Genomic DNA, 21,620 nt, shown 5'->3' on the forward strand with positions numbered 1-21,620 from the left:
GTGCAGAGTGATGAGTGATGAGGAGAGGTTAGTGGTTATTAGTGGCAATGTTATTAATCATTTTATTAGACACTAAACCATTTTATTTGTTGAATGAAAGGAACTGCATCAACATGCTCATTCGGCTTTTTTGAACTTACATTAAAAATGGAAGTCTTTTAACCGATTCAAGCAATTTTTCATTTGATTTAGGTAATCGATTAAACGAAGAAATAGTAAACATTACTGTTCCTCCGTAAAACCAAAAGAAAATAAAACTTTAATTGATTAAATCAATTGATTGAAACAATCGATTAAAATGAAAAAAGAATTGTGAATAGTAGACCATTCATTTATATACATGAACACTTATTTATTGATCAATAAATCTTTGCGACAAGGAGCAGTTTAACAGCCATGTTTTTGATTAATTGTATCACTGAGCTGAGCTTGCAATTTTGATGGTGAATGCCGTGCAATCTCAATAGGCTTATATAGAGAAAAAGTAAGTTTAAAACATTCTTCCAACTCTGCTCTGCTATGCCATGCTCTCATTTGGTACCGTGCGTGAGAGGAGAGATTATGAAATGATAAACGTGCATGACATGCTCAGTCTTCGCCTGCTCCTTAATCATCTGAGTAACTACTTGCTCTTATTACTTGACCAATTAAAAGATTTCGCCTGACACTTTGACCTTGTTGCTACCAAATACAAGACATGCACAAAGGTAATTGACTTTGTCCTCCGCGTCTTCTTCTGTACTAGTTTACTTGGCCAACATACATGCAAATTAGAACTATACAATATGAGCAACTGAATGTCTTTATAATTAATTGATTGGCTCGGATCGACTTTACTAATCCATGTGACCATTAATGTTCATCTTTGAACTATACAATATTTATAAAGATTATTTAAAACCTTATTCTTTATATATCCCTTTCCTCTAACCTATTCCGTATATCATTGCAGCAATCTACTCGATCGCAACCGTTGCTACTCTTTTATATATTATTTTCAACTTAATTAATCTCCTTGTTCCCCTAAACAAATTACCTAAGATGACAGCTAAAATTCATGTGATTAATGTTCATCTTTGAACTTTACAATATTTATAAAGATTATTTCAAACCTTATTCTTTATATATCCCTTTCCTCTAACCTATTATGTATATCATTGCAGCAACTACTCGATCGCAACCGTTGCTATTTTATATATTATTTTCAACTTAATTAATCTCCTTGTTCCCCTAAACAAATTAGCTAAGATGACAGCTAAAATTCATCTGATTATTGCTGCTCTCTTTCCTTTGTCTACCTCTCGTGTAATATGGGCATCTGATCCTAGTCCACTTCAAGACTTTTGCGTCGCCGATAACAGCTCCAAAGGTTTATATTATATATAACTTCTTCTCCCTTGGTTAATTTAATTTAGTTGTCAATCTTTCGATCTGAGTGGCTCGTCTAAATTTTATTCAATAGTTCCTTGATTTACAGTGCTTGTCAATGGATTCGTTTGCAAGAGCATGGATGGCGTGAAAGCCAAAGACTTCTTTGCCTATGGCCTCGACAAGCCCGACAACACCATAAACAAGCTAGGCTCCAACATCTGTGCAGTCAATGTGAATACAATTCCTGGGCTCAACACCCTCGGCATCTCTATGGCTCGCATAGACTTCGGCCTTCGCAGACTCAACCCACCCCACACTCACCCTCATGGCACTGAGATCCTCACCCTGCTAGAAGGAGAGCACTATGTTGGTTTTGTGACATCCAACATCGGCCAAACCAACCACATTTTCACCAAGATTCCGAAGAAGGGCGATGTGTTTGTGTTCCCTCAAGGCCTTGCCCACTTCCAATTCAACCGTGGCCATATAAGAGTTGTTGCAATCGCTGCTCTAAGTAGCCAAAACCCCAGTACCATAACCATTGCCAATGCTGTTTTTGGCTCAAAAACCCCCATATCTAATGAAGTTCTCGCTAAGGCATTTTGCGTCGATCGAAAGACTGTCGATCGACTTCAAGCTCAGTTCTGGATGGATAACAACAATTAGCTAGATAGGAGCTAGACATGTGTGTTTGAATATATTATCAATGTCATTACTATGCATGGGTTAATTATTATAACCGGCATAATTAGCTTACTCAATGAAGTAATTTGTCATGTAATCATTTAATTTATTTCAATTATAATGATGATAATAAGAGATTTTATTTGAATAATGATAATATAAGATTTATTCGGTAAACCAAGGTTTAATCATGCTAAGAAATTCAGACAAAAGCATCAAATTTAATAATTGTATTTGTACCTTTTAATCATGCTAATCATACACCAATAGTTTTAGCTTCTGTTACTACTAGTTGGTTAGCAGATTGAGGCACATACCAGCCTCTGCTATTATTAGTTGGGTAGTGGATAGTATCTATATCTTCATGTTGACCTAGCTAGTAGTATATCATTTTATCTTAGTTAATTTCATTAGTAAATATTGATTTACTCTTGTTACATCGGTCAGTAGAAGACTGATTTACATTTGTCGACTTGGGTAGTCGTAGATCGATATACCTTTGTGATTGCAGAGGATTAACGTACATTTGTTAGATTTAGATAGTCGATCACCGATTCATTGTTTTGGTTGGTCCGATCAGCAGGGGATCGACTTACTCTATTTTATAAAAATGCTGATCTTTGAGTGATTCGTGCTTAGTTGGATATCTTGAGTACATTGGATACATGACTTGTACTGACGGGGAGAAGACTGAATTAGCGGTATACCATTATCGGTTTGGTCAGTCTATAGAGGATCGATGTATCCTATTCCATGTGGACTTTCATTTTTGACTGTATGTACCTAGTTGGATAACATAGAAGGTAGCATGGGGAATGCCAGGTTGATTTAGGTTATATATGCTGATTATTCATAGCTATATTGCATGTACATATGATTGTTATGTGTTGTAGGAGTCCTGTGGTTGACTGTCCATTTGCAAGTAGTATATGTATACATGTTCTGATATGGTTATTGTAGGTTCCTTGTGGATCATAGCTATGTAGTTTGGTGTGTGTGTCTGATTGTATAATTGAAGGTATCATGTCGATTAAATCTGTGTTATGGTATGTGTACATGTGTTTGGTGTTTTATGGGAGGTATCTTGTTGATTATAATTGTTCTGAGTGTACACTCGTATCTATTATGATTTGTTGTAAGAATTACGTTGATTATACACTTGGCATAGGTGTATATATATGGTAGGTGAATGTTGTTTGAGGTGTATTGTCGATTATACCTACGTTGATTTATGCATACGGGTTTGGTATGCATTGTTGGAGGTATCACACTGATTTATACCTGTGTTATGAGTGTTGAGTGTGTACTAATTGGAGGATTATGTCGATTATACCTATGTTGTGTGTGCATGTGTGCCAGGTGTATTGTTGGTAGCATCATGATGATTCTACTTATGTGGAGTGTCTACATTATGTCATTTGTTGTATTGCCTTGCCAACTAATTCTCCTATTAGTGGGTGACTCACTACGATGTTGATGGAGTTGACGATGGATTTGATTTGCTTACTGGGTTGTGATACCCTTGGCTGCCACAGTGATATATGGTTGAGTGATCTCGTGCAGTCTTTAGTTAGATAGTTAGATGTCTTGATCACTTAAGATTGTTGTGGTGGAGCATTGCTCCCACATATTGAGGATTGCTTGTGGTAGAGCGTTGCTCCCACATATATTGTTTTTCTTGTGATGAAGTGTTGCTCTCACATTTGGTGACCTATTCCTTGGTGTTTATTTTTGCGGATCTTATGGTTGAGGATGTCTGATGTACGAACATTATAAGTTCTTGATTTTATCATTTAGGCTTATAGTACCCTAGATGTTATCATGGACTCGATGATTTGGGTATCCCTAGGATATTGGATCAGTATCCGTTATCTTGATTGACGACGTGGTGATCTATTCCCGATCCGAAGTGTATCACATACACTATCTTCACATAGTTGTAAGGATGTTTCGATGGGAATATTTATAAGCAAAATTCAGTAGTGTATATTTTAATTGTCTTCTGTAAAATATAATTTTTAAGGAATTGTATCATATGAGAATAATGGTGAACTTAAGGTGTAAAATACCGAAAATAGGCAAATATTGATAAGGGAATTTTCTGAAATTTTTGAAAATTTTTCAGGAATTTTTCGGAGCTCGTACGGACGAGTTAACGGGGATGAAAACGGGGCCCGGAAAAGCCTGTTTAGGCTACCCATTTAAGTGAGGAAAAGTTGATTTTTATTTATATACTTTTCCTTTCTTATTTCTTTTCTCCCTCATTTTTATTTATTCCCCGCGTGCCATTCCTCTTCTCCTCTGCCGAACTCACCCGTGCCCTAACCTCCTAGCGCCGGCGGTTACCTCTTCCTCTCCGATCGAACGCCGGCCAAGCTTCTTCTTCCCCGTCTCCTTCTCTCTTCCGGCCGAGCAGCGCCGCCATCCTTTTGCCCTGGCGCTGGCGATGTGCTAGCCAACGTCGGCCGAGCCGCTCCTGAGCCCTAGCGCTGACCGTCGTCCCTCTCTGCCCTAGACTCTCCACCTCCGCACACTGCTGAGGGTCTCCCTTTCTTCTCTTCTCCTCTGCGTGTCGACGCTGACCCTCAACCGCCGTGCCCTAATTCTTGGCCGCGCCTTCTTCACCCGACAGTGCCGCCGCCGCACGGGACAGCGCCGGCGACACTCGAGCCAACGCAGTCGAGGACCCGACTCTAGCCTCTGCCCTGACTCCAGCGACGCCGTCCCTGTGCCCTAGTTCATCACTGCCGACCCCTCTCCTAGCCTCCAGCCATTGTGCTATAGTTTTTCTCTTTACTGTGGTTCTGTTTTGTTGTCCCAGTAGCCACAGCAGTTGTGGATTGAGGTAAGCTTCGTTTGTTGTTTAGGATTATTGCTTGATTGAGTGTCAATCTTGATTTCATCTGATCCGAACAGTGAAGTATCCAGCAAGGAGGTTGGGTGGTGGAGGGTCTTGGTTTCGGCAGCTATTCCATCTGTAGGCATCTTGTTGTGAGTATCAACACTCCCTGCTATGGATCAACAATCACAGTCGTTGATTAAGGTAAGCTATGTTTGGAGTTTAGGTTGTATTTATATGAGTATTTGGAAGATATGCATTTATATTGGATTATGTGGAGATGTTGTAATCTGCAGTTACTTGGTTAGTTGTGGATTTAGGTAAGTTATGATGGATTCATGTTTAACTTAACCTAATGTGATTATGGAAGGCTTAATCTATTGTAGTTGTGATGAATTAAGTACCCTTAATTTATGTTGGATTAGATTTAATCCTTGGATTTATTAGATATGATCATATTGCTAATCGTAAGTTGATTAGCGAAAGGAAATGATTGTGTTGATTGAGGATTATTGATTAAGGAGATTAATTCAAGTTAATCATTAATTAGGATTAATTAATGATGGATCGATTAGGGTTTTGCCTAATTAAGTTGGGTTGGATTTAGCTAGTTGTTGTTTATAAAATTAGCTAAATTGTATATCACATTATCTGCAGGACTTTGATTCGAGACGGTGTCTCGACGAGGGATCTATTTTGGATTGGACCTTTCTATTGGAGGCGGGTACTTTGACTTATGTCTTTGATATGCATAATAATATGTTTAACATATAGCAGTGATTGTATAATCATTTTGTTTCGGTTGGTCACTACATGATAGTTACATGGTTGCTTGTTTATTTATTCTGCACTGCATACTATTTACCTGATCATATATGCTTTAGGTAGTGACCCAACCACATGCTATGTTATCTTCTGGATCTAGGGTTTATTTGATGCCCTATCTGATTTGTGTACCTTCTATCTGATACATCTTCCAGTGGTATACACTTTGTATTATTTATATGGTCATTATTATGTTATTCATGAGATTGCCATGCTTAGTGTCATGCATCATGATTGCATGCTGTACGATTATCGGCTCCACTATGGTTGAGCCCATCGCCAGTTACATGTACTTACTGCACACACCGCCACCACCCATGGGTTAGTGGTATATCAGACAGGTGTGTGGCGGTTCTGCTGTTTGGCTCCGTTGGTCTGAGAACTCAGCGTGGTAGCCGGCAGTCAGTTCCGCTCTGTTTGGCTCCGCTGGCATTTAGTGTAGCAGCGTAGTAGCCGGCAGATGGTGGACTCTGTTTGGCTCCGTTGGTCAGGTGACTCAGCGTGGTAGCCGGCAGAGATATCCTCCTCGTCATCGTGTACCGGGAGATGAGAGCATTGAGCTCCCCCATTTATGATTTGGGGGTCAGAGGACAGGAGTACTCCGACAGCATCCCGTCCACTCGGTCGCTCATCAGGAGCAGTGATGTCAGAGTGCACGGTCACCATATGCATTTATTGTTTGTGATTGCTGCATTTACTTGCTGCATTTATATGGATGCATATGATTAACATGCATACAGGATTATGACTTCCCCGGTCTGACGACCCTGTTACCTTTGTACTTTGATTCCGGTTAGTACAGTTATCTCCTGATTTTGTTTCAGTTGCATTTATCCTTCTCGTATTCAGGAGACTGTACGCATGATTAGTGTTGTCTGTTATTTGTTTTATTATGCATATCAGTTGTACCTGCTGAGTGTTGGACTCACCCCGCCTCCATTGTTGATATATTTTCAGGTTGAGCAGTTCCAGTCGCTGGTCCCCACAGCACGTAGTGCTAGTCCATCTGCTGGTTTTTGAGTTGTTATTTTATTTTAGCTTTTCTCTATCAGACTTTGTTTTAGTCTTGTTTTGGATTTTACATATGGATATTGTATGAATCCTTCCGTTTGATGGACTTTTGGTATGATTTGGATTTTATTCTACTACATGCCTGCCTGGAGGGCAGAAGAGGTGAGTTCGTCGGATTTGAGCTTTACGAGTGTAGTTGAGTAGGGTGGATCTCGAGTCAGAGTACTATTGTTTGTGATTACTAGTATTAACTGCGTGGTTGTGATAGCCAGAGGTTGAATATCTATATAAACTGCGTGGTGATTGTTTTTATTTATGTTATAATTCCAGCCGCCTGTGGCTGAGGTATATGTGTTATGTAGAAGATTCAGATTGTCCGCCGTACAGGGGAGATGCTGCCGAAATTTCTTCGGACAGGGATTCCTCTGGGGCGTGACAATTTAGTGGTATCAGAGCTTAAGTTTTACGACCGTTGTTTTCGTATTTGGATATTCGGGATAATCTGATACCAATTTATATGGTATCAGAATGTCAAAGTTTGGCGATATTTGTTGTTTTTCGTGTTACGGATTTTTTTTTTTTGAGATTTAACTGATACCAATTTATTGGTATCAGAGCGGGTTATGTTACCTGTTTTTGGTGTTCTGGATTTTTGGGTTAACCCAAGTTTATGTGTCAAACTGGGGGTTGATTGTGGATTAGCATGGAATTCCATTATGTTTATGTTTCGGATTTCTGTTTCGGATTTATATGGATTTCCGACGATTTTCATGTTTGGAACTTTGAGGTCAGAAGTTGGGGACTGGACAACGATGGAACATCTCCAGACGGCATATAGGTATGATGTGTAATTTTATAGTTTATGACATGTATTAGCATTCTTTATTTAGTACCTGTCTGGTTGTTGTAACACATATTACATGTGATGGGTTAGCCATTGAGCATGGTTGACCTTAATAGAGATCAAGGATTGTAGTTTCTGGTGATTTTTCATAGCATACACCAGTAGGTTTAGCTTCTGTTACTACTAGTTGGTTAGCAGATTGAGGCACATACCAGCCTCTGCTATTATTAGCTGGGTAGTGGATAGTATCTATATCTTCATGTTGACCTAGCCAGTAATATACCATTTTATCTTAGTTAACTTCATCAGTAGATAATTGATAAACATTGATTCAAAGGGACTTTTAAAAGAACCTTATTACAAGTTTATTAATTTATTACATTGTTGTCCAAAAGAATTGGAATATCCTAAATGATTGGTTTTCCTAAAGTGTTGAGTTGGTTGAAGCTATTTTTTTTTGGTGTTTTCAATTTTCATATATGTACTCCACTTTGCTAAATAATTGTAGCAAAAACATGAATTATATATATCTCATGCTCGTCTATATTTCACTACTGTGCTTCGATGATTGAGTGTATTAGGCTCTAAATGGTATAATGTGAGAGCATAGGTTGACATTGCATGAACATGTTTGATAGATTCTACAGATGGACAACTTGAATCATCTGGATTTGGAGTATAAAGGGTAGGTTATATAGAAAGACCAAAACAATTATACATGACATATTTAAAATGATCATGTTGGATGACTATTTTATAAGAAGAACTAATTGAGACTAAGGTGAATATTAATAGAACCTTGGATTGGTGTGTTAATTGTTGTGCCTAAAGAATTAGTCAAGGTTATGTTTGAGGATGAGTTATGCAGATTTGAAATTTGACTTATTGATTAAAGATAATTGTTCACCATAGATAATAATGTAATCATGTAGTCTTGGTGATGTTGTATCTTATTAAACCTTAGCTACCATTGTAGTATTGCTGACTTCCAATAATTTGCATATAAGTGGAATAGACCAAGCTTGGAGATGGAAACATTGCCCATTTCATTTTGAAGCAATTGGACGTGGATGACTAAATTGGATTCTCTTTATAAAATGAGGGCCAATGTCTTGGGTTGTTAAAAGTTGAGAATTTTCTAAGTCCTAATTACAATAATTATGTCTCATACAGAGAAATTGCATTTGAATTTCACCTGGATCAACACGCTGAGTTTGATACTGCACTTCACATCAATAGAAGTGGAGATAAGGAATAGGATAAGTAATTCAATACAACAATTGGATAAATTGGGACACTAAGGCTATACATTGACCTACCAAATTTGGTTTTGATTAGCTGGCACAAGAGTTGCTATCTAGTTGACAATTGATGTAGTTATTGCACCTTAGAAGAACAGAGCAGGAGTAGAAAAGGAATAGAATTATTGAATTCTACTGCTGAGCAGAACCGAGCACTGAAGTAAAGTTTCAAGTGGAGCACTTAGTCTTCTATTGCCGTTAGGTGTTCCAACCTCTTCAGGCTCGCAATGGATATTGTTAGATAAGATATTATGATATATTGTTGTTTTCTGATGATTAGGCTGCTTTATTTTGGATTGTCTATGATTGTTATTTTCCTACTTGGTACTTATGCTTAATTATTCGAGGTATCTTGTTGATTTAATCTGTATCGTCATATGTACATATGGGTTAGATGTGGTATCTGAGGTATTTTTTTTGATTATGTTTGATTTTGAGTGCACCTGGGTTTAGTATGCTTTGTTGGAAGTATTACGTTGATTATACTCTTGGCATAGGTGTCTATATGCCATGTGAGGTTGTTTGAGGTGTATTGTCGATTATACCTATATTGATTTATGCACACGGGTTCGGTAGGTATTGTTGGAGGTATCACACTGATTTATACCTGTGTGTGTGTGTTTGATGTATAATAATTGGAGGATTATGTTGATCATACATATGTTGTGTGAGCAAGTGTGCTAGGTGTATTGTTGGTAGCAGCATGATTCTACTTATGTTGAATGCAGGATGTAGAGTGTTTGCATTATGTCATTTGTTGGATTACCCTATCAACCCATATTTTTATCAGTGGGTGACTCACTACGATGTTGATAGATTTGGCGATGAGTTTGATTGATTGCTGGATTGTTATACCTTTGGCTGTCCACAGTGATATATGGTTGAGTAATCTCGTGCAGTCTCTAGTTGGATAGTTAGGTGCCTTGGACATTTATGGATCATTTGCGGTGGAGCGGAGCTCCCACATATTATTGTTGGTTTGTGATAGAGCGTTGTTCTTACATATTTTGGATTGTTGTGGTGGAGCGTTGCTCCTACATATTACGGATTGTTTGTGGTAGAGCGTTGCTCCCACATATGTGGTATTTCTTGTGATGGAGCGTTGCTCTCACACTGGTGGATCTATTCTTTGGTGATTTGTATTGTTGGTGATTATATTACAGACTTATTGTCAGGGATCTTATGGTTAGAAATGTTTGTGATACGGACATTATGAGTCATGATTTTTTCCATTAGGGTTTGGGAAGCCTTAGATGTTTTCAGAGACTTGATGATTTTGGTATTCCTAGGATGTTTGGATCGGTTTTCATTGTCTTTGTTGACGATGTTGTGATCTATTTCGGATCCACGGTGAGTCACACACATCATCTTTGCATAGTTCTAGAGATGTTTTGATGGAAACATCTAGATGTGAAGATCAGTAGTGCGTATTTTAGTTGTTTTCTGTGAGATGTTTGAGACACACGGTCACCAGTAGGAGTATACCGTGGTTCCACAGGAGATCGAGGTTATTACCGTTGGGAGTAGACGGAGTCTATAGAAGATGCTCGCAACTTCCTTTGTTTGGCTCGATATTTCCGAAGATACGTTGAGGGTTTCTCTCGGATAGCTATGTCACTGACACACCTGACCTGGAAAGGCGTGAAGTTCACTTGGACTGAGGATGACAAGACCAGCTTCTAGGAGCTGAAGTGGAGACTAGTGTCGGCTCCGATTTTGAATTTTTATCTTCTGGAGAGGACGGATATGTCCTCTGCACCGATGCATCTATTAAGGGTTTGAGCGCTGTTCTGATGCAGCACGATATGGTAGTCTCCTATGCTTCTCGTCGGTTGAAGGATCATGAGAAGAACTACCCTGTACATGATCTGGAGCAAGTCACCATTATTTTTGCCATGAAGATTTGGCGACATTATTTATATGGCGTTACATTTGAGATTCTCACTGACCATAAGAGTCTCAAATATCTGTTTACTTAGAAGGAACTTAATCTCCGACAGAGGAGATGGATGAAGTTTCTAAAGGATTATGATTGTACTATTAGCTATCACTCGGGGAGAGCTAATGTGGTTGCCGATGCGCTTAGCAGGAAGTCCGGAGGGATTTTAGCTTGCCACCGAGTTGTGGTCACAGATTTGATTTAAGGTTCCTCCGATTTGGGCCTTGAGGGGTAAGGACAGACAGAGCAGGATACTCTGGTTACCATGGATTGCTCAGTCGTTGATCAGGACGAGAATCCGAGAGGCCCGGTTGTTGGGACCTCATAGAGCTTAGCGTGTGGCAGAGTTGGTTCATACTATCAGACCGAGGATGTTAGAGGCACAGGATCGCCAGAAGTGTTATGTCGATCGGAGACGCAGACCCCTAGCATTCTCTATTGGCGACCATGTGTTTCTACGAGTTTCACCCACGAAAGTGGTGAAGAGATTTGACTTCAGAGATATGTTAGCTCCGCGATACATTGGATCTTTCCAGATCTTGGAAAGAATTGGAGCGGTAGGTTACCGGTTGGCACCACCACCGTCCCTGGTAGGAGTTCATTCTACGTATCTATGCTGAGGAGATACGTACCTGACCCAACACATGTGCTGACAGATATCTCAGTTCCCGTACAGCCTGACGTGACCTACGAGGAGGTTCCTGTACAGATTTTGGACAGGAAAGAGCGTCAATTGCGGAACAAGATGATTCGGCTGGTTAAAGTCGGATGACAGCATCATTCGGATGAGGAGGCTACTTGGGAGCTCGAGGATACTATCCGAGCTCGATACCCCCATCTTTTCCCATGATGTAGGTGATTTAATTTACCGTTCAGCATTTATACGCTTTACCTGTTGTTAGTGTTTGCTGATGGTAGATAACGAAATTTGGGGACCAAATTTTTATTAGTGGGGGAGAATGTAAAATACCGAAAATAGGCAAATATTGATAAGGGAAATTTCTGGAATTTTTGAAAATTTTTCAGGAATTTTTCGGAGCTCGTACGGGCGAGTTAACGGGGATGAAAACGGGGCCCGAAAAAAGCCTGTTTAGGCAACCCATTTAAGTGAGGAAAAGTTGCTTTTTATTTATATACTTTTTGTAAAATACCGGAAATAGGCGAATATTAATAAGGGAATTTTCAGGAATTTTTGGAAATTTTTCGGGAATTTTTCGGAGCTCGTACGGACGAGTTAACGGGGATCAAGATGGGGCCCGGAAAAGCCTGTTTAGGCTACCCATTTAAGTGAGGAAAAGTTAATTTTTTCTTTTCCTTTTTATTTCCCTTTTTCTTTTTATTTAAAATTTTCTCCTCTCCCACGCCGCTTCCCTCTCCCGATTTCCCCGACCCCGTGCCCTAACCTCCCTTCCCAACCGGCGCCGATCACTTCTCTTCATCTCGGGGTGGCGCCGAAGCTTCTATCCCTTCTCCTTCATCCCTGCACAAGCGTCGGCGAGCACGAGCCACTACCAGTCGAGCCATCGCCGCCTGATTTTTCTGATTTCCTGAGCCCTATATTGGCTTCACAACCTGACCGAGTCTCCACTCCCTCTCCTTCCTCTCGAGTCGACGCTGCTTGATGCTGCGCTGCCGGCGGACATCGTCCGATCACATAGGTGTTGTGCAGTCACTGATCCTGCTTTCTTCTCCGCTGATCACCGGAGGTTATTGGGTCATCTTCCTCTCAAGGTTGTCGCCTGCACAGGAAGATCTTCGGCAAGGAAGGGGGAGCCAAGCCCTAGCATCGATCTTCGCTCGCGATCAACCCATTTCCGGACAAGCCTTCCCTGATTCCATCTTTGGCCGATCTCCTCTCGTGCCTTGCTTCCTCCACAGAGCAGAGACATTGCGGAATTGATGTTGCATCACCGGAACAGCAGGTTCTAACCGAGAAATCATGGCTGTATCCTTACCCTTTTCCTCCTCTTTGTTCTGTGCGAGTGTCACCACCAGAGGGTGATCAATCTAGGTAAGCTTATCTGGAATTTTGAAGAATTCATTGATAATGGTCTCATTAGTTTCTGTTGTGATGTTCTTCCTGATGTTGGACTCGTGGGAGGCATAGGAACAACTCCTTGATGGACTTCCTCTAGGCAGATTTCTGTCCTATGCATTCTTGCGGCTGAGTAAGGTTTCGGTTGAAGTTTTGGGGGCTGTTTGAGGTGAGTGTGGTTATGTTTGTTGGATTCTAGTAGATACATTCCTGTACAAATTGCTTATTGGATTTATCATCTACTTTGGTTTGGGTATTTATGTGGAATTAAACAGGGTGACCTAATCGACATTGGATTAGGTTCTAGGTTTAGCTAGTTGTTGATTGTGTAATTAGCTAAATCTGTATATCGTGTTGTTACAGGACTGTGATTCGAGACGGGCGTCTCGACATCGGATTGGTTCGATTCGATCTATATCGGAGGCGGGTACCTCTTGACTTATCTTTTATGATATTGTCATTGAATATGCATAGTATTTTATAACTACATGCAATGAACATGTTTGCCTTTGGTATGTCACTGTTTGATATCCATAGCATGTTAGGTTTGTCACCTGTGATGTATCCGTGCTTATATCTCGTGATTTGTTGCCATGATTATCTTGTTACCATGAGTATCTTAGTTTCTAGAGTGACATACCATGCTTACTGAGGTTAGGACTAGGATTTGGATTGTTGTTTCTGGCCTGTGTATCTAGATTATCTGATACTTAAGTTTTAGTGCCATATCAGGTTTGTGTACCTCTATTTGTATATCATATATGATTCGGGTGTTTAGACCCTGATTCTTTGATCTGTGTATATTGTTGGTACATATGCTATGGAAGAGGGATATGATTTGGGTCTAGGTTGTTATACCTTAGAGGATTTGTATACCCTAGATCTGTGGATTTGGCTTACTGATACTGTGGTACCCATATTATGTATATATGGATTTTTCTATGTTGATCAGGATATTCCATACTTATTATGTTCAGGACATAGGATTTTTGATATTTTATCTGACCTGTGTACTCTAGATCTTGGTATGTAACCATCGCTTTTACAGTACCCATTTTGTATGTATGGATATAGTTATGTTGATCAGTTTTTGTTATGCATAGTGACATGCATCATGATTGCATCTTTGGCGATTATCGGCTCCACTATGGTTGAACCCATCACCAGTTCTGCGCACACCCCCACTCATGGTTTAGTGGTATATCCAGGTGTGTGGCGGTTCTGCTGTTGCTGGTCCGAGGACTCGGCGTGGTAGCCTGCAGACAGTTCGTTTGGCTCACTGGCATTTAGTGTAGCAGAGTAGCCGTGACGGTGGACTGTTGACTCCATTGGTCGGTGACTCGGCGTGGTAGCGTGAGATACCTCCCGTCATTGTGTCGGGAGTTGAGAGCATTGAGCTCCCCATTTATGATTTGGGGTCACAGGGCAGGAGTAAAGATCCCGTCCACTCGGTCACTCATCGGGAGTAGTGACGACAGAGTGCACGTTGTCACAACCCTACCCACTCGGTCTCACCATTTGTGTGTGAGATGACTGACTGGCGTTAGGGGTGACCAGGACGCATCATTAGCATCATATGCATTGATGCATTTATATTTTTATGATTATGTTTGCTGCATTTGGTTGTTGCATTTTTGGTTGGATACATACTTTTGACCTGCATACAGGATTATTGACACTTTCGGTTTGACGACCCTTTTTGTCTGGATAGGAGTTCCTGGTGAGTACAGCTTCCTCAGTTACCTTTCAGTTTTGCGTATTCCCTATATATGATTAGGAAGCTGTATTCCATGTTTGTTGCTGTTAGATATATCTTACTACTCATGTCCATTGGTATTCGCTGAGTTGTTGAACTCACCCCCGTTGATACTATCTTTTTCAGGTACTAGGTTTGGTTTTGGTGTCGCTTGGAGTATTCTGTCTGCTGGTCCCCACGTCACATCAGAGGACTTATTGGTTTCACGTATGTTTTGCTTGTTTTATGTATCAGTTTGTTTAGCTCTGTACTCTGGTTTTATTTTTGGAGAGTTGATGTTGTTATGTGGTGTTTTGTATTTGTTATTGGTTGTGTAAGCCTAGCCGGCTAGCAGTTTTGTGTTTTGGTTTTGGTACAGCCGAGTAGGCTGAATTTGATATTAACTGCGTGGTGTTTGTTTTCTTTTATTGTTATTATTCCAGCCGCATGTGGTTGAGGTATATAGTGCTTGTAGAAAAGTTTCAGATTGTCCGCCGTACAGGGGAGATGCTGCCGAAATTTCTTCGGACAGAGACTCCTCTGGGGCGTGACAATTTAGTGGTATCAGAGCAGGTATACGATACTTGCTACGTATTCTGGATTTTTGAGATTTATCTGATACCAATTTATTTGGTATCAGAGATCGGCTTACGAGTTTTATTTCTCGTGTTTCGGATTTCATGTTTTAGTCTTCTTGATGTGACTTTTCGGGACCTGGCAGCAGCAGGACATCTCCAAGCTATAGAAGGTATGTTGGTATACTGTTATCCTATTATTTAGTTAGTGTATGCATTGTTGATTGTGATAGTTATGACACTTTGTATCTGGTATCTGTCTGATGTTGTAGCCATATTATATGTGATGGGATAGTCACTTATCTTGATCGACCTTAATAGAGATTAAGGAATATAGTCTCTGTTGATTTTTCATATTTTACCATTAGTAGTATTAGCTTTAGTTACTACTAATTGGTTAGGAGATGGAGGCACATACCAGCCTCTGTTGTTATTAGTGTGTAGTAGATAGTACCTTCATATTCATGTTGACTAGTCAGTAGAATACCGATATACTTTAGTTAGTTTTCGTCGGTAGATGATTATTGTACTCTGGTTAGATCGGTCAATAGAAAACTGATTTACATATATTGACTTGGGTTAGTCGTGGGTTGATTTACCCTAGACGCTTGTAGAGGTTTTATTGGTTCTTGATTAGTTAGTAGATGACCGATTAGTTTTGTTGATCCGATCAGTAGGGGATTGACCTACTTTACTTTTAGATGTTTGAATCTTGGGTTATTCGTGCTTAGTTGGATAACCTGAGCACAACGAGTATCTAGCTTATACTGACGTGGGAAAGGATTGAATTAGCTATATACTATTGATGATTTGGTCAGTTGATAGAGGATCGATGTATCTTATTCTATGGGTACTGTAATTTTAGACTGTATGTACCTAATTGGATAACTTAGAAGATGGCATAGGGTTTATGTGGTAGATTGGATTAAATATGCTGATTTTGCATATCTATGAAGTGTGTATATGATTGATATGAGTGGAAGGAGTTCTATGATGGATAATTCATTTGTGGATAGTGAGGATATTTCCATCTAGATATGGTTATTATAGGTTCCTTGTGGATTATAGCTATTTAGTTAGCTGTACGTGCATGATTGACATATTGGAGGTATCTTATCGATTAAAATCGGTGTTGTGGTATGTACATATGTGTTTGGTGTGGTATTTGAGGTATTTTGTTGATTTTGTGTGATTTGTGAATGCACTTGGGTTTTAGTATGCCTTATTGGAAGTATACGTTGATTACACTCTTGGTATATGTGTATATATGTCAGGTGAGTGTTGTTTGAGGTGTATTGTCGATTATACCTATATTGATATGTGCACACGAGTTTGGTATACATTGTTGGAGGTATCACGGTGATTTATACCTATGATGTGAGTATTTTTGGTGTGTACTAATTGGAGGAGTATGTCGATCATACTTATGTTGTGTGTGCACGTGTGCCAGATGTATGGTTGGTAGAATCATGATGATTATACCTATGTTGAATGTAGAAGGTTAAATGTCTACATTATGATATTGGTTGTTTTACCCTGTCAACTAATTCTCCCATTAGTAGGTGACCGACCCACTAGGAGGATGATAGAGTTGACTATGGATTAGATTTGCTTACTGGGTGGTTATACCCTAGGCTACCCACAGTGATCTGTGGTAGAGAGATCTCGTGCAATCTCTAGTTAGATAGTTAGGTGCTTTGGGCCCTTATGTATTGTTGTGGTAGAGCGTAGCTCCCACATGTTATGGATCGTTTGTGGTAGAGCGTAGTTTCCACATATTCTGGATTCCTACATATTGCGGATTGTTTGTAGCGGAGCATTGCTCCCATATTTATTGTGGATACATATTTTGGATTATTTGTGGTGGAGCGTTGCTCCCACATATGGAGGATTTCTTGTGGTAGAGCGTTGCTCCCACATATGTGGTGTTTCGTGTGATAGAGCATTGCTCTCACACTGGAGGTTCTATTATTTGGTGATTATATATCGTTGGTGATCAGATTCCTGATTTGTTGTTGAGGATCTTATGGTTAGGAATGTCTGTGATACAGACATTATGTGTCTTGGTTTTACCATTAGTGCTTGTGGTGCCCTAGATGTTGTCAGGGACTCAATGATTCTGGTAGTTCCAGGATGTTTGGATCGGTTTCCGTTGTCTTTGTTGACGATGTTGTGATCTATTTCGGATCCGCGGTGAGTCACGCACGCCATTTTGCATAATTCTGGAGATGTTTCGACGAGAACATCTATATGCGAAGTTCAGTAGTGCGTTTTGAGATTGTCTTCTGTGAGATTTTTAGGACACATGATGATCAGTAGGAGTATACTGTGGTTCCACAGGAGATCGAGTTTGTTTCCGTTGGGAGTAGACGGAGTCTATGGAAGAGGCTCGCAACTTCCCTTGTTTGGCCGATATTTCCGGAGATACGTTGAGGGTTTCTCACGGATTACTATGCTACTTACACGCCTGACCAGGAAAGGCGTGAAGTTCACTTGGACTGAGGATTGCAAGACCAGCTTCTAGGAGCTGAAGTGGAGACCAGTGTCGGCTCCGATTTTGGTTTTTCCTTTTTGAGAGGACGGATTCGTGCTTTATACCGACGCATCTCTACAGGATTTGGCGCTGTTCTGATGCAGCACGACACGATAGTCTTCTATGTTTCTCGGTGATTGAAGGAGTATGAGAAGAACTACCCTGTACATGATCTGGAGCTAGTCGCCATTATTTTTGCCATGAAGATTTGACGACATTATTTATATGGCGTTACATTTGAGATTTTCATTGACCATAAGAGTCTCAAATATCTGTTTACTTAGAAGGAACTTAATCTCCAACAGAGGGGATGGATGGAGTTCCTGAAGGATTATGATTGTACCATTAGCTATCACCCGGGGAGAGCTAATGGGGTTGCAGATGCACTTAGCCGGAAGTCTAGAGGGACTTTGGCTTGCCACCGAGTTGTGGTTACAGACAGAATAGAGTATTCTTGTTACCATGGTTGCTTAGTCGTCGATCAGGACGAGGATCCGAGAGCCCTATGCTGCTGATCAGTATTGGCAGTTTATTTGCAGCCAGATAGCTTCCGGGTAGCAGACCGAGTTTACACGAGATAAGGAGGGTGTTTTACACTTCCGAGGCAGATTATGCATATTTCAGTCTCATCCGGTCTTATAGGAGTTACTTCCGGAGGCTCATCGCTCATGAGTTGCTGTCCACCCAGGCGGTACTCGTGTGTACCAAGATTGAGGTGTTTCTATTGGTGGAACGACATGAAGGAAGACATCGCGGATTTTGTAGCTAGATGTCTTGTCTGTCAGCAGGTGAAGGCAGAGCATCAGAGATCTGTCGGATTACTTCAACAGATTTCTATTCCTGAGTGGAAATGAGAATAGATTACTATGGACTTTGTGGTAGGTTTGTCGAGGACACTACGAGGCCATGACGTGATTTGGGTAATCGTTGATCGATTAACTAAATCCGCGCACTCGTTAGCGATCCGGAAGACAGATTTCCTGGATTGATTGGTAGATCTATTTTGCCGGGAGATTATCCCATCACATGGTGTTCTGTTGATTATTATTTCGGATAGAGACCCCGATTCACGTCTCGGTTTTGACAGAGTCTGCAGCAGACCTTGGGCACGCAGCTCTGTTTCAGTACAGTTTTCCATCCGCAGACAGATGAACAGTCAGAGCGGACCATTTAGACTCTAGAGGATTTGCTGAGGACATGTGTATTGGATTTTGGAAGCAGTTGGGAGGACCATATGCCATCAGTAGAGCTCGTCGACAACAACAGCTTTCATTCGGTTATCCAGATGGCACCGTTTGAAGCGTTGTATGGTAGACCTTGTCGGACACCCACCCTCTGGTATGAGGTTGGGGAGGCCCAGTTGTTGGAACCTCGTAGAGCTCAGCGTGAGGCAGAGTTGGTCCATGCTATTAGATGGAGAGTGTCAGAGGCACAGGACTGCCGAAAGAGTTGGGCTGACCGGAGTCGGAGACTCTTAGAGTTCTCTATTTGCGACCATGTATTTCTGCGAGTTTCACCCACGAAAGGGGTGAAGAGATTTGGTCTCCGAGGTAAGCTAGCTCCCTGAAATATTGGGTCATTCCAGATCTTGGAGAGGATTGGAGCAGTAGCTTATGGTCTGACGCTACCACCATCTCTAGCTGGCATTTACGATGCATTCCATGTATCTATACTGATGAGATACGTACTTGACCCGACACATGTGTTGATAGATATCTCAGTTTCTATTCAGCCTGACGTCACCTATGAGGAGGTTCCGGTACTGATTCTAGACCGGAAAGAGCATTAGTTACGGAACAAGATTATCCGATTGGTTAAAGTCGTATGACAGTATCATTTGAACGAGAAGGTTATTTGGGAGCTCGAGGATACTATCCGAGCTCGATACCCCCATATGTTCATATGAGGTATGTGATTCAGTTTACCGTTCAGCATTTATACTTCCTGCCTATTGTTAGTACTTGCTGATGGTAGATAACGAAATTTGGGGACCAAATTTTTATAAGTGGGGGAGAATGTAAAATACCGGAAATAGGCGAATATTAATAAGGGAATTTTCAGGAATTTTTGGAAATTTTTCTGGAATTTTTCGGAGCTCGTACGGACGAGTTAACGGGGATCAAGATGGGACCCGGAAAAGCCTGTTTAGGCTACCCATTTAAGTGAGGAAAAGTTAATTTTTTCTTTTCCTTTTTATTTCCCTTTTTCTTTTTATTTAAAATTTTCTCCTCTCCCACGCCGCTTCCCTCTCCCGATTTCCCCGACCCCGTGCCCTAACCTCCCTTCCCAACCGGCGCCGATCACTTCTCTTCATCTCTGGGTGGCGCCGAAGCTTCTATCCCTTCTCCTTCATCCCTGCACAAGCGTCGGCGAGCACGAGCCACTACCGGTCGAGCCATCGCCGCCTGATTTTTCCGATTTCCTGAGCCCTATATTGGCTTCACAACCTGACCGAGTCTCCACTCCCTCTCCTTCCTCTCGAGTCGACGCTGCTTGATGCTGCGCTGCCGGCGGACATCGTCCGATCACATAGGTGTTGTGCAGTCACTGATCCTGCTTTCTTCTCCGCTGATCACCGGAGGTTATTGGGTCATCTTCCTCTCAAGGTTGTCGCCTGCACAGGAAGATCTTCGGCAAGGAAGGGGGAGCCAAGCCCTAGCATCGATCTTCGCTCGCGATCAACCCATTTCCGGACAAGCCTTCCCTGATTCCATCTTTGGCCGATCTCCTCTCGTGCCTTGCTTCCTCCACAGAGCAGAGACATTGCGGAATTGATGTTGCATCACCGGAACAGCAGGTTCTAACCGAGAAATCATGGCTGTATCCTTACCCTTTTCCTCCTCTTTGTTCTGTGCGAGTGCCACCACCAGAGGGTGATCAATCTAGGTAAGCTTATCTGGAATTTTGAAGAATTCATTGATAATGGTCTCATTAGTTTCCGTTGTGATGTTCTTCCTGATGTTGGACTCGTGGGAGGCATAGGAACAACTCCTTGATGGACTTCCTCTAGGCAGATTTCTGTCCTATGCATTCTTGCGACTGAGTAAGGTTTCGGTTGAAGTTTTGGGGGCTGTTTGAGGTGAGTGTGGTTATGTTTGTTGGATTCTAGTAGATACATTCCTGTACAAATTGCTTATTGGATTTATCATCTACTTTGGTTTGGGTATTTATGTGGAATTAAACAGGGTGACCTAATCGACATTGGATTAGGTTCTAGGTTTAGCTAGTTGTTGATTGTGTAATTAGCTAAATCTGTATATCGTGTTGTTACAGGACTGTGATTCGAGACGGGCGTCTCGACATCGGATTGGTTCGATTCGATCTATATCGGAGGCGGGTACCTCTTGACTTATCTTTTATGATATTGTCATTGAATATGCATAGTATTTTATAACTACATGCAATGAACATGTTTGCCTTTGGTATGTCACTGTTTGATATCCATAGCATGTTAGGTTTGTCACCTGTGATGTATCCGTGCTTATATCTCGTGATTTGTTGCCATGATTATCTTGTTACCATGAGTATCTTAGTTTCTAGAGTGACATACCATGCTTACTGAGGTTAGGACTAGGATTTGGATTGTTGTTTCTGGCCTGTGTATCTAGATTATCTGATACTTAGGTTTTAGTGCCATATCAGGTTTGTGTACCTCTATTTGTATATCATATATGATTCGGGTGTTTAGACCCTGATTCTTTGATCTGTGTATATTGTTGGTACATATGCTATGGAAGAGGGATATGATTTGGGTCTAGGTTGTTATACCTTAGAGGATTTGTATACCCTAGATCTGTGGATTTGGCTTACTGATACTGTGGTACCCATATTATGTATATATGGATTTTTCTATGTTGATCAGGATATTCCATACTTATTATGTTCAGGACATAGGATTTTTGATATTTTATCTGACCTGTGTACTCTA

At 40.9% G+C, this 21,620-nt stretch overlaps 1 protein-coding gene across 1 annotated transcript; it reads left to right on the top strand.

Annotated features, from left to right (window-relative positions):
* Positions 1-1,248: 1,248 nt before the first annotated feature.
* LOC121999189 (putative germin-like protein 2-1) lies at positions 1,249-2,037 on the top strand. The gene is made up of 2 exons (XM_042553905.1): positions 1,249-1,369; positions 1,478-2,037. Exons 1-2 carry the CDS (start codon positions 1,249-1,251, stop codon positions 2,035-2,037), a joined length of 681 nt encoding a protein of 226 aa, XP_042409839.1.
* Positions 2,038-21,620: the final 19,583 nt, after the last annotated feature.

Source organism: Zingiber officinale, chromosome 7A (genome assembly GCF_018446385.1).
Source record: "Zingiber officinale cultivar Zhangliang chromosome 7A, Zo_v1.1, whole genome shotgun sequence".
NCBI lineage: Eukaryota > Viridiplantae > Streptophyta > Magnoliopsida > Zingiberales > Zingiberaceae > Zingiber > Zingiber officinale.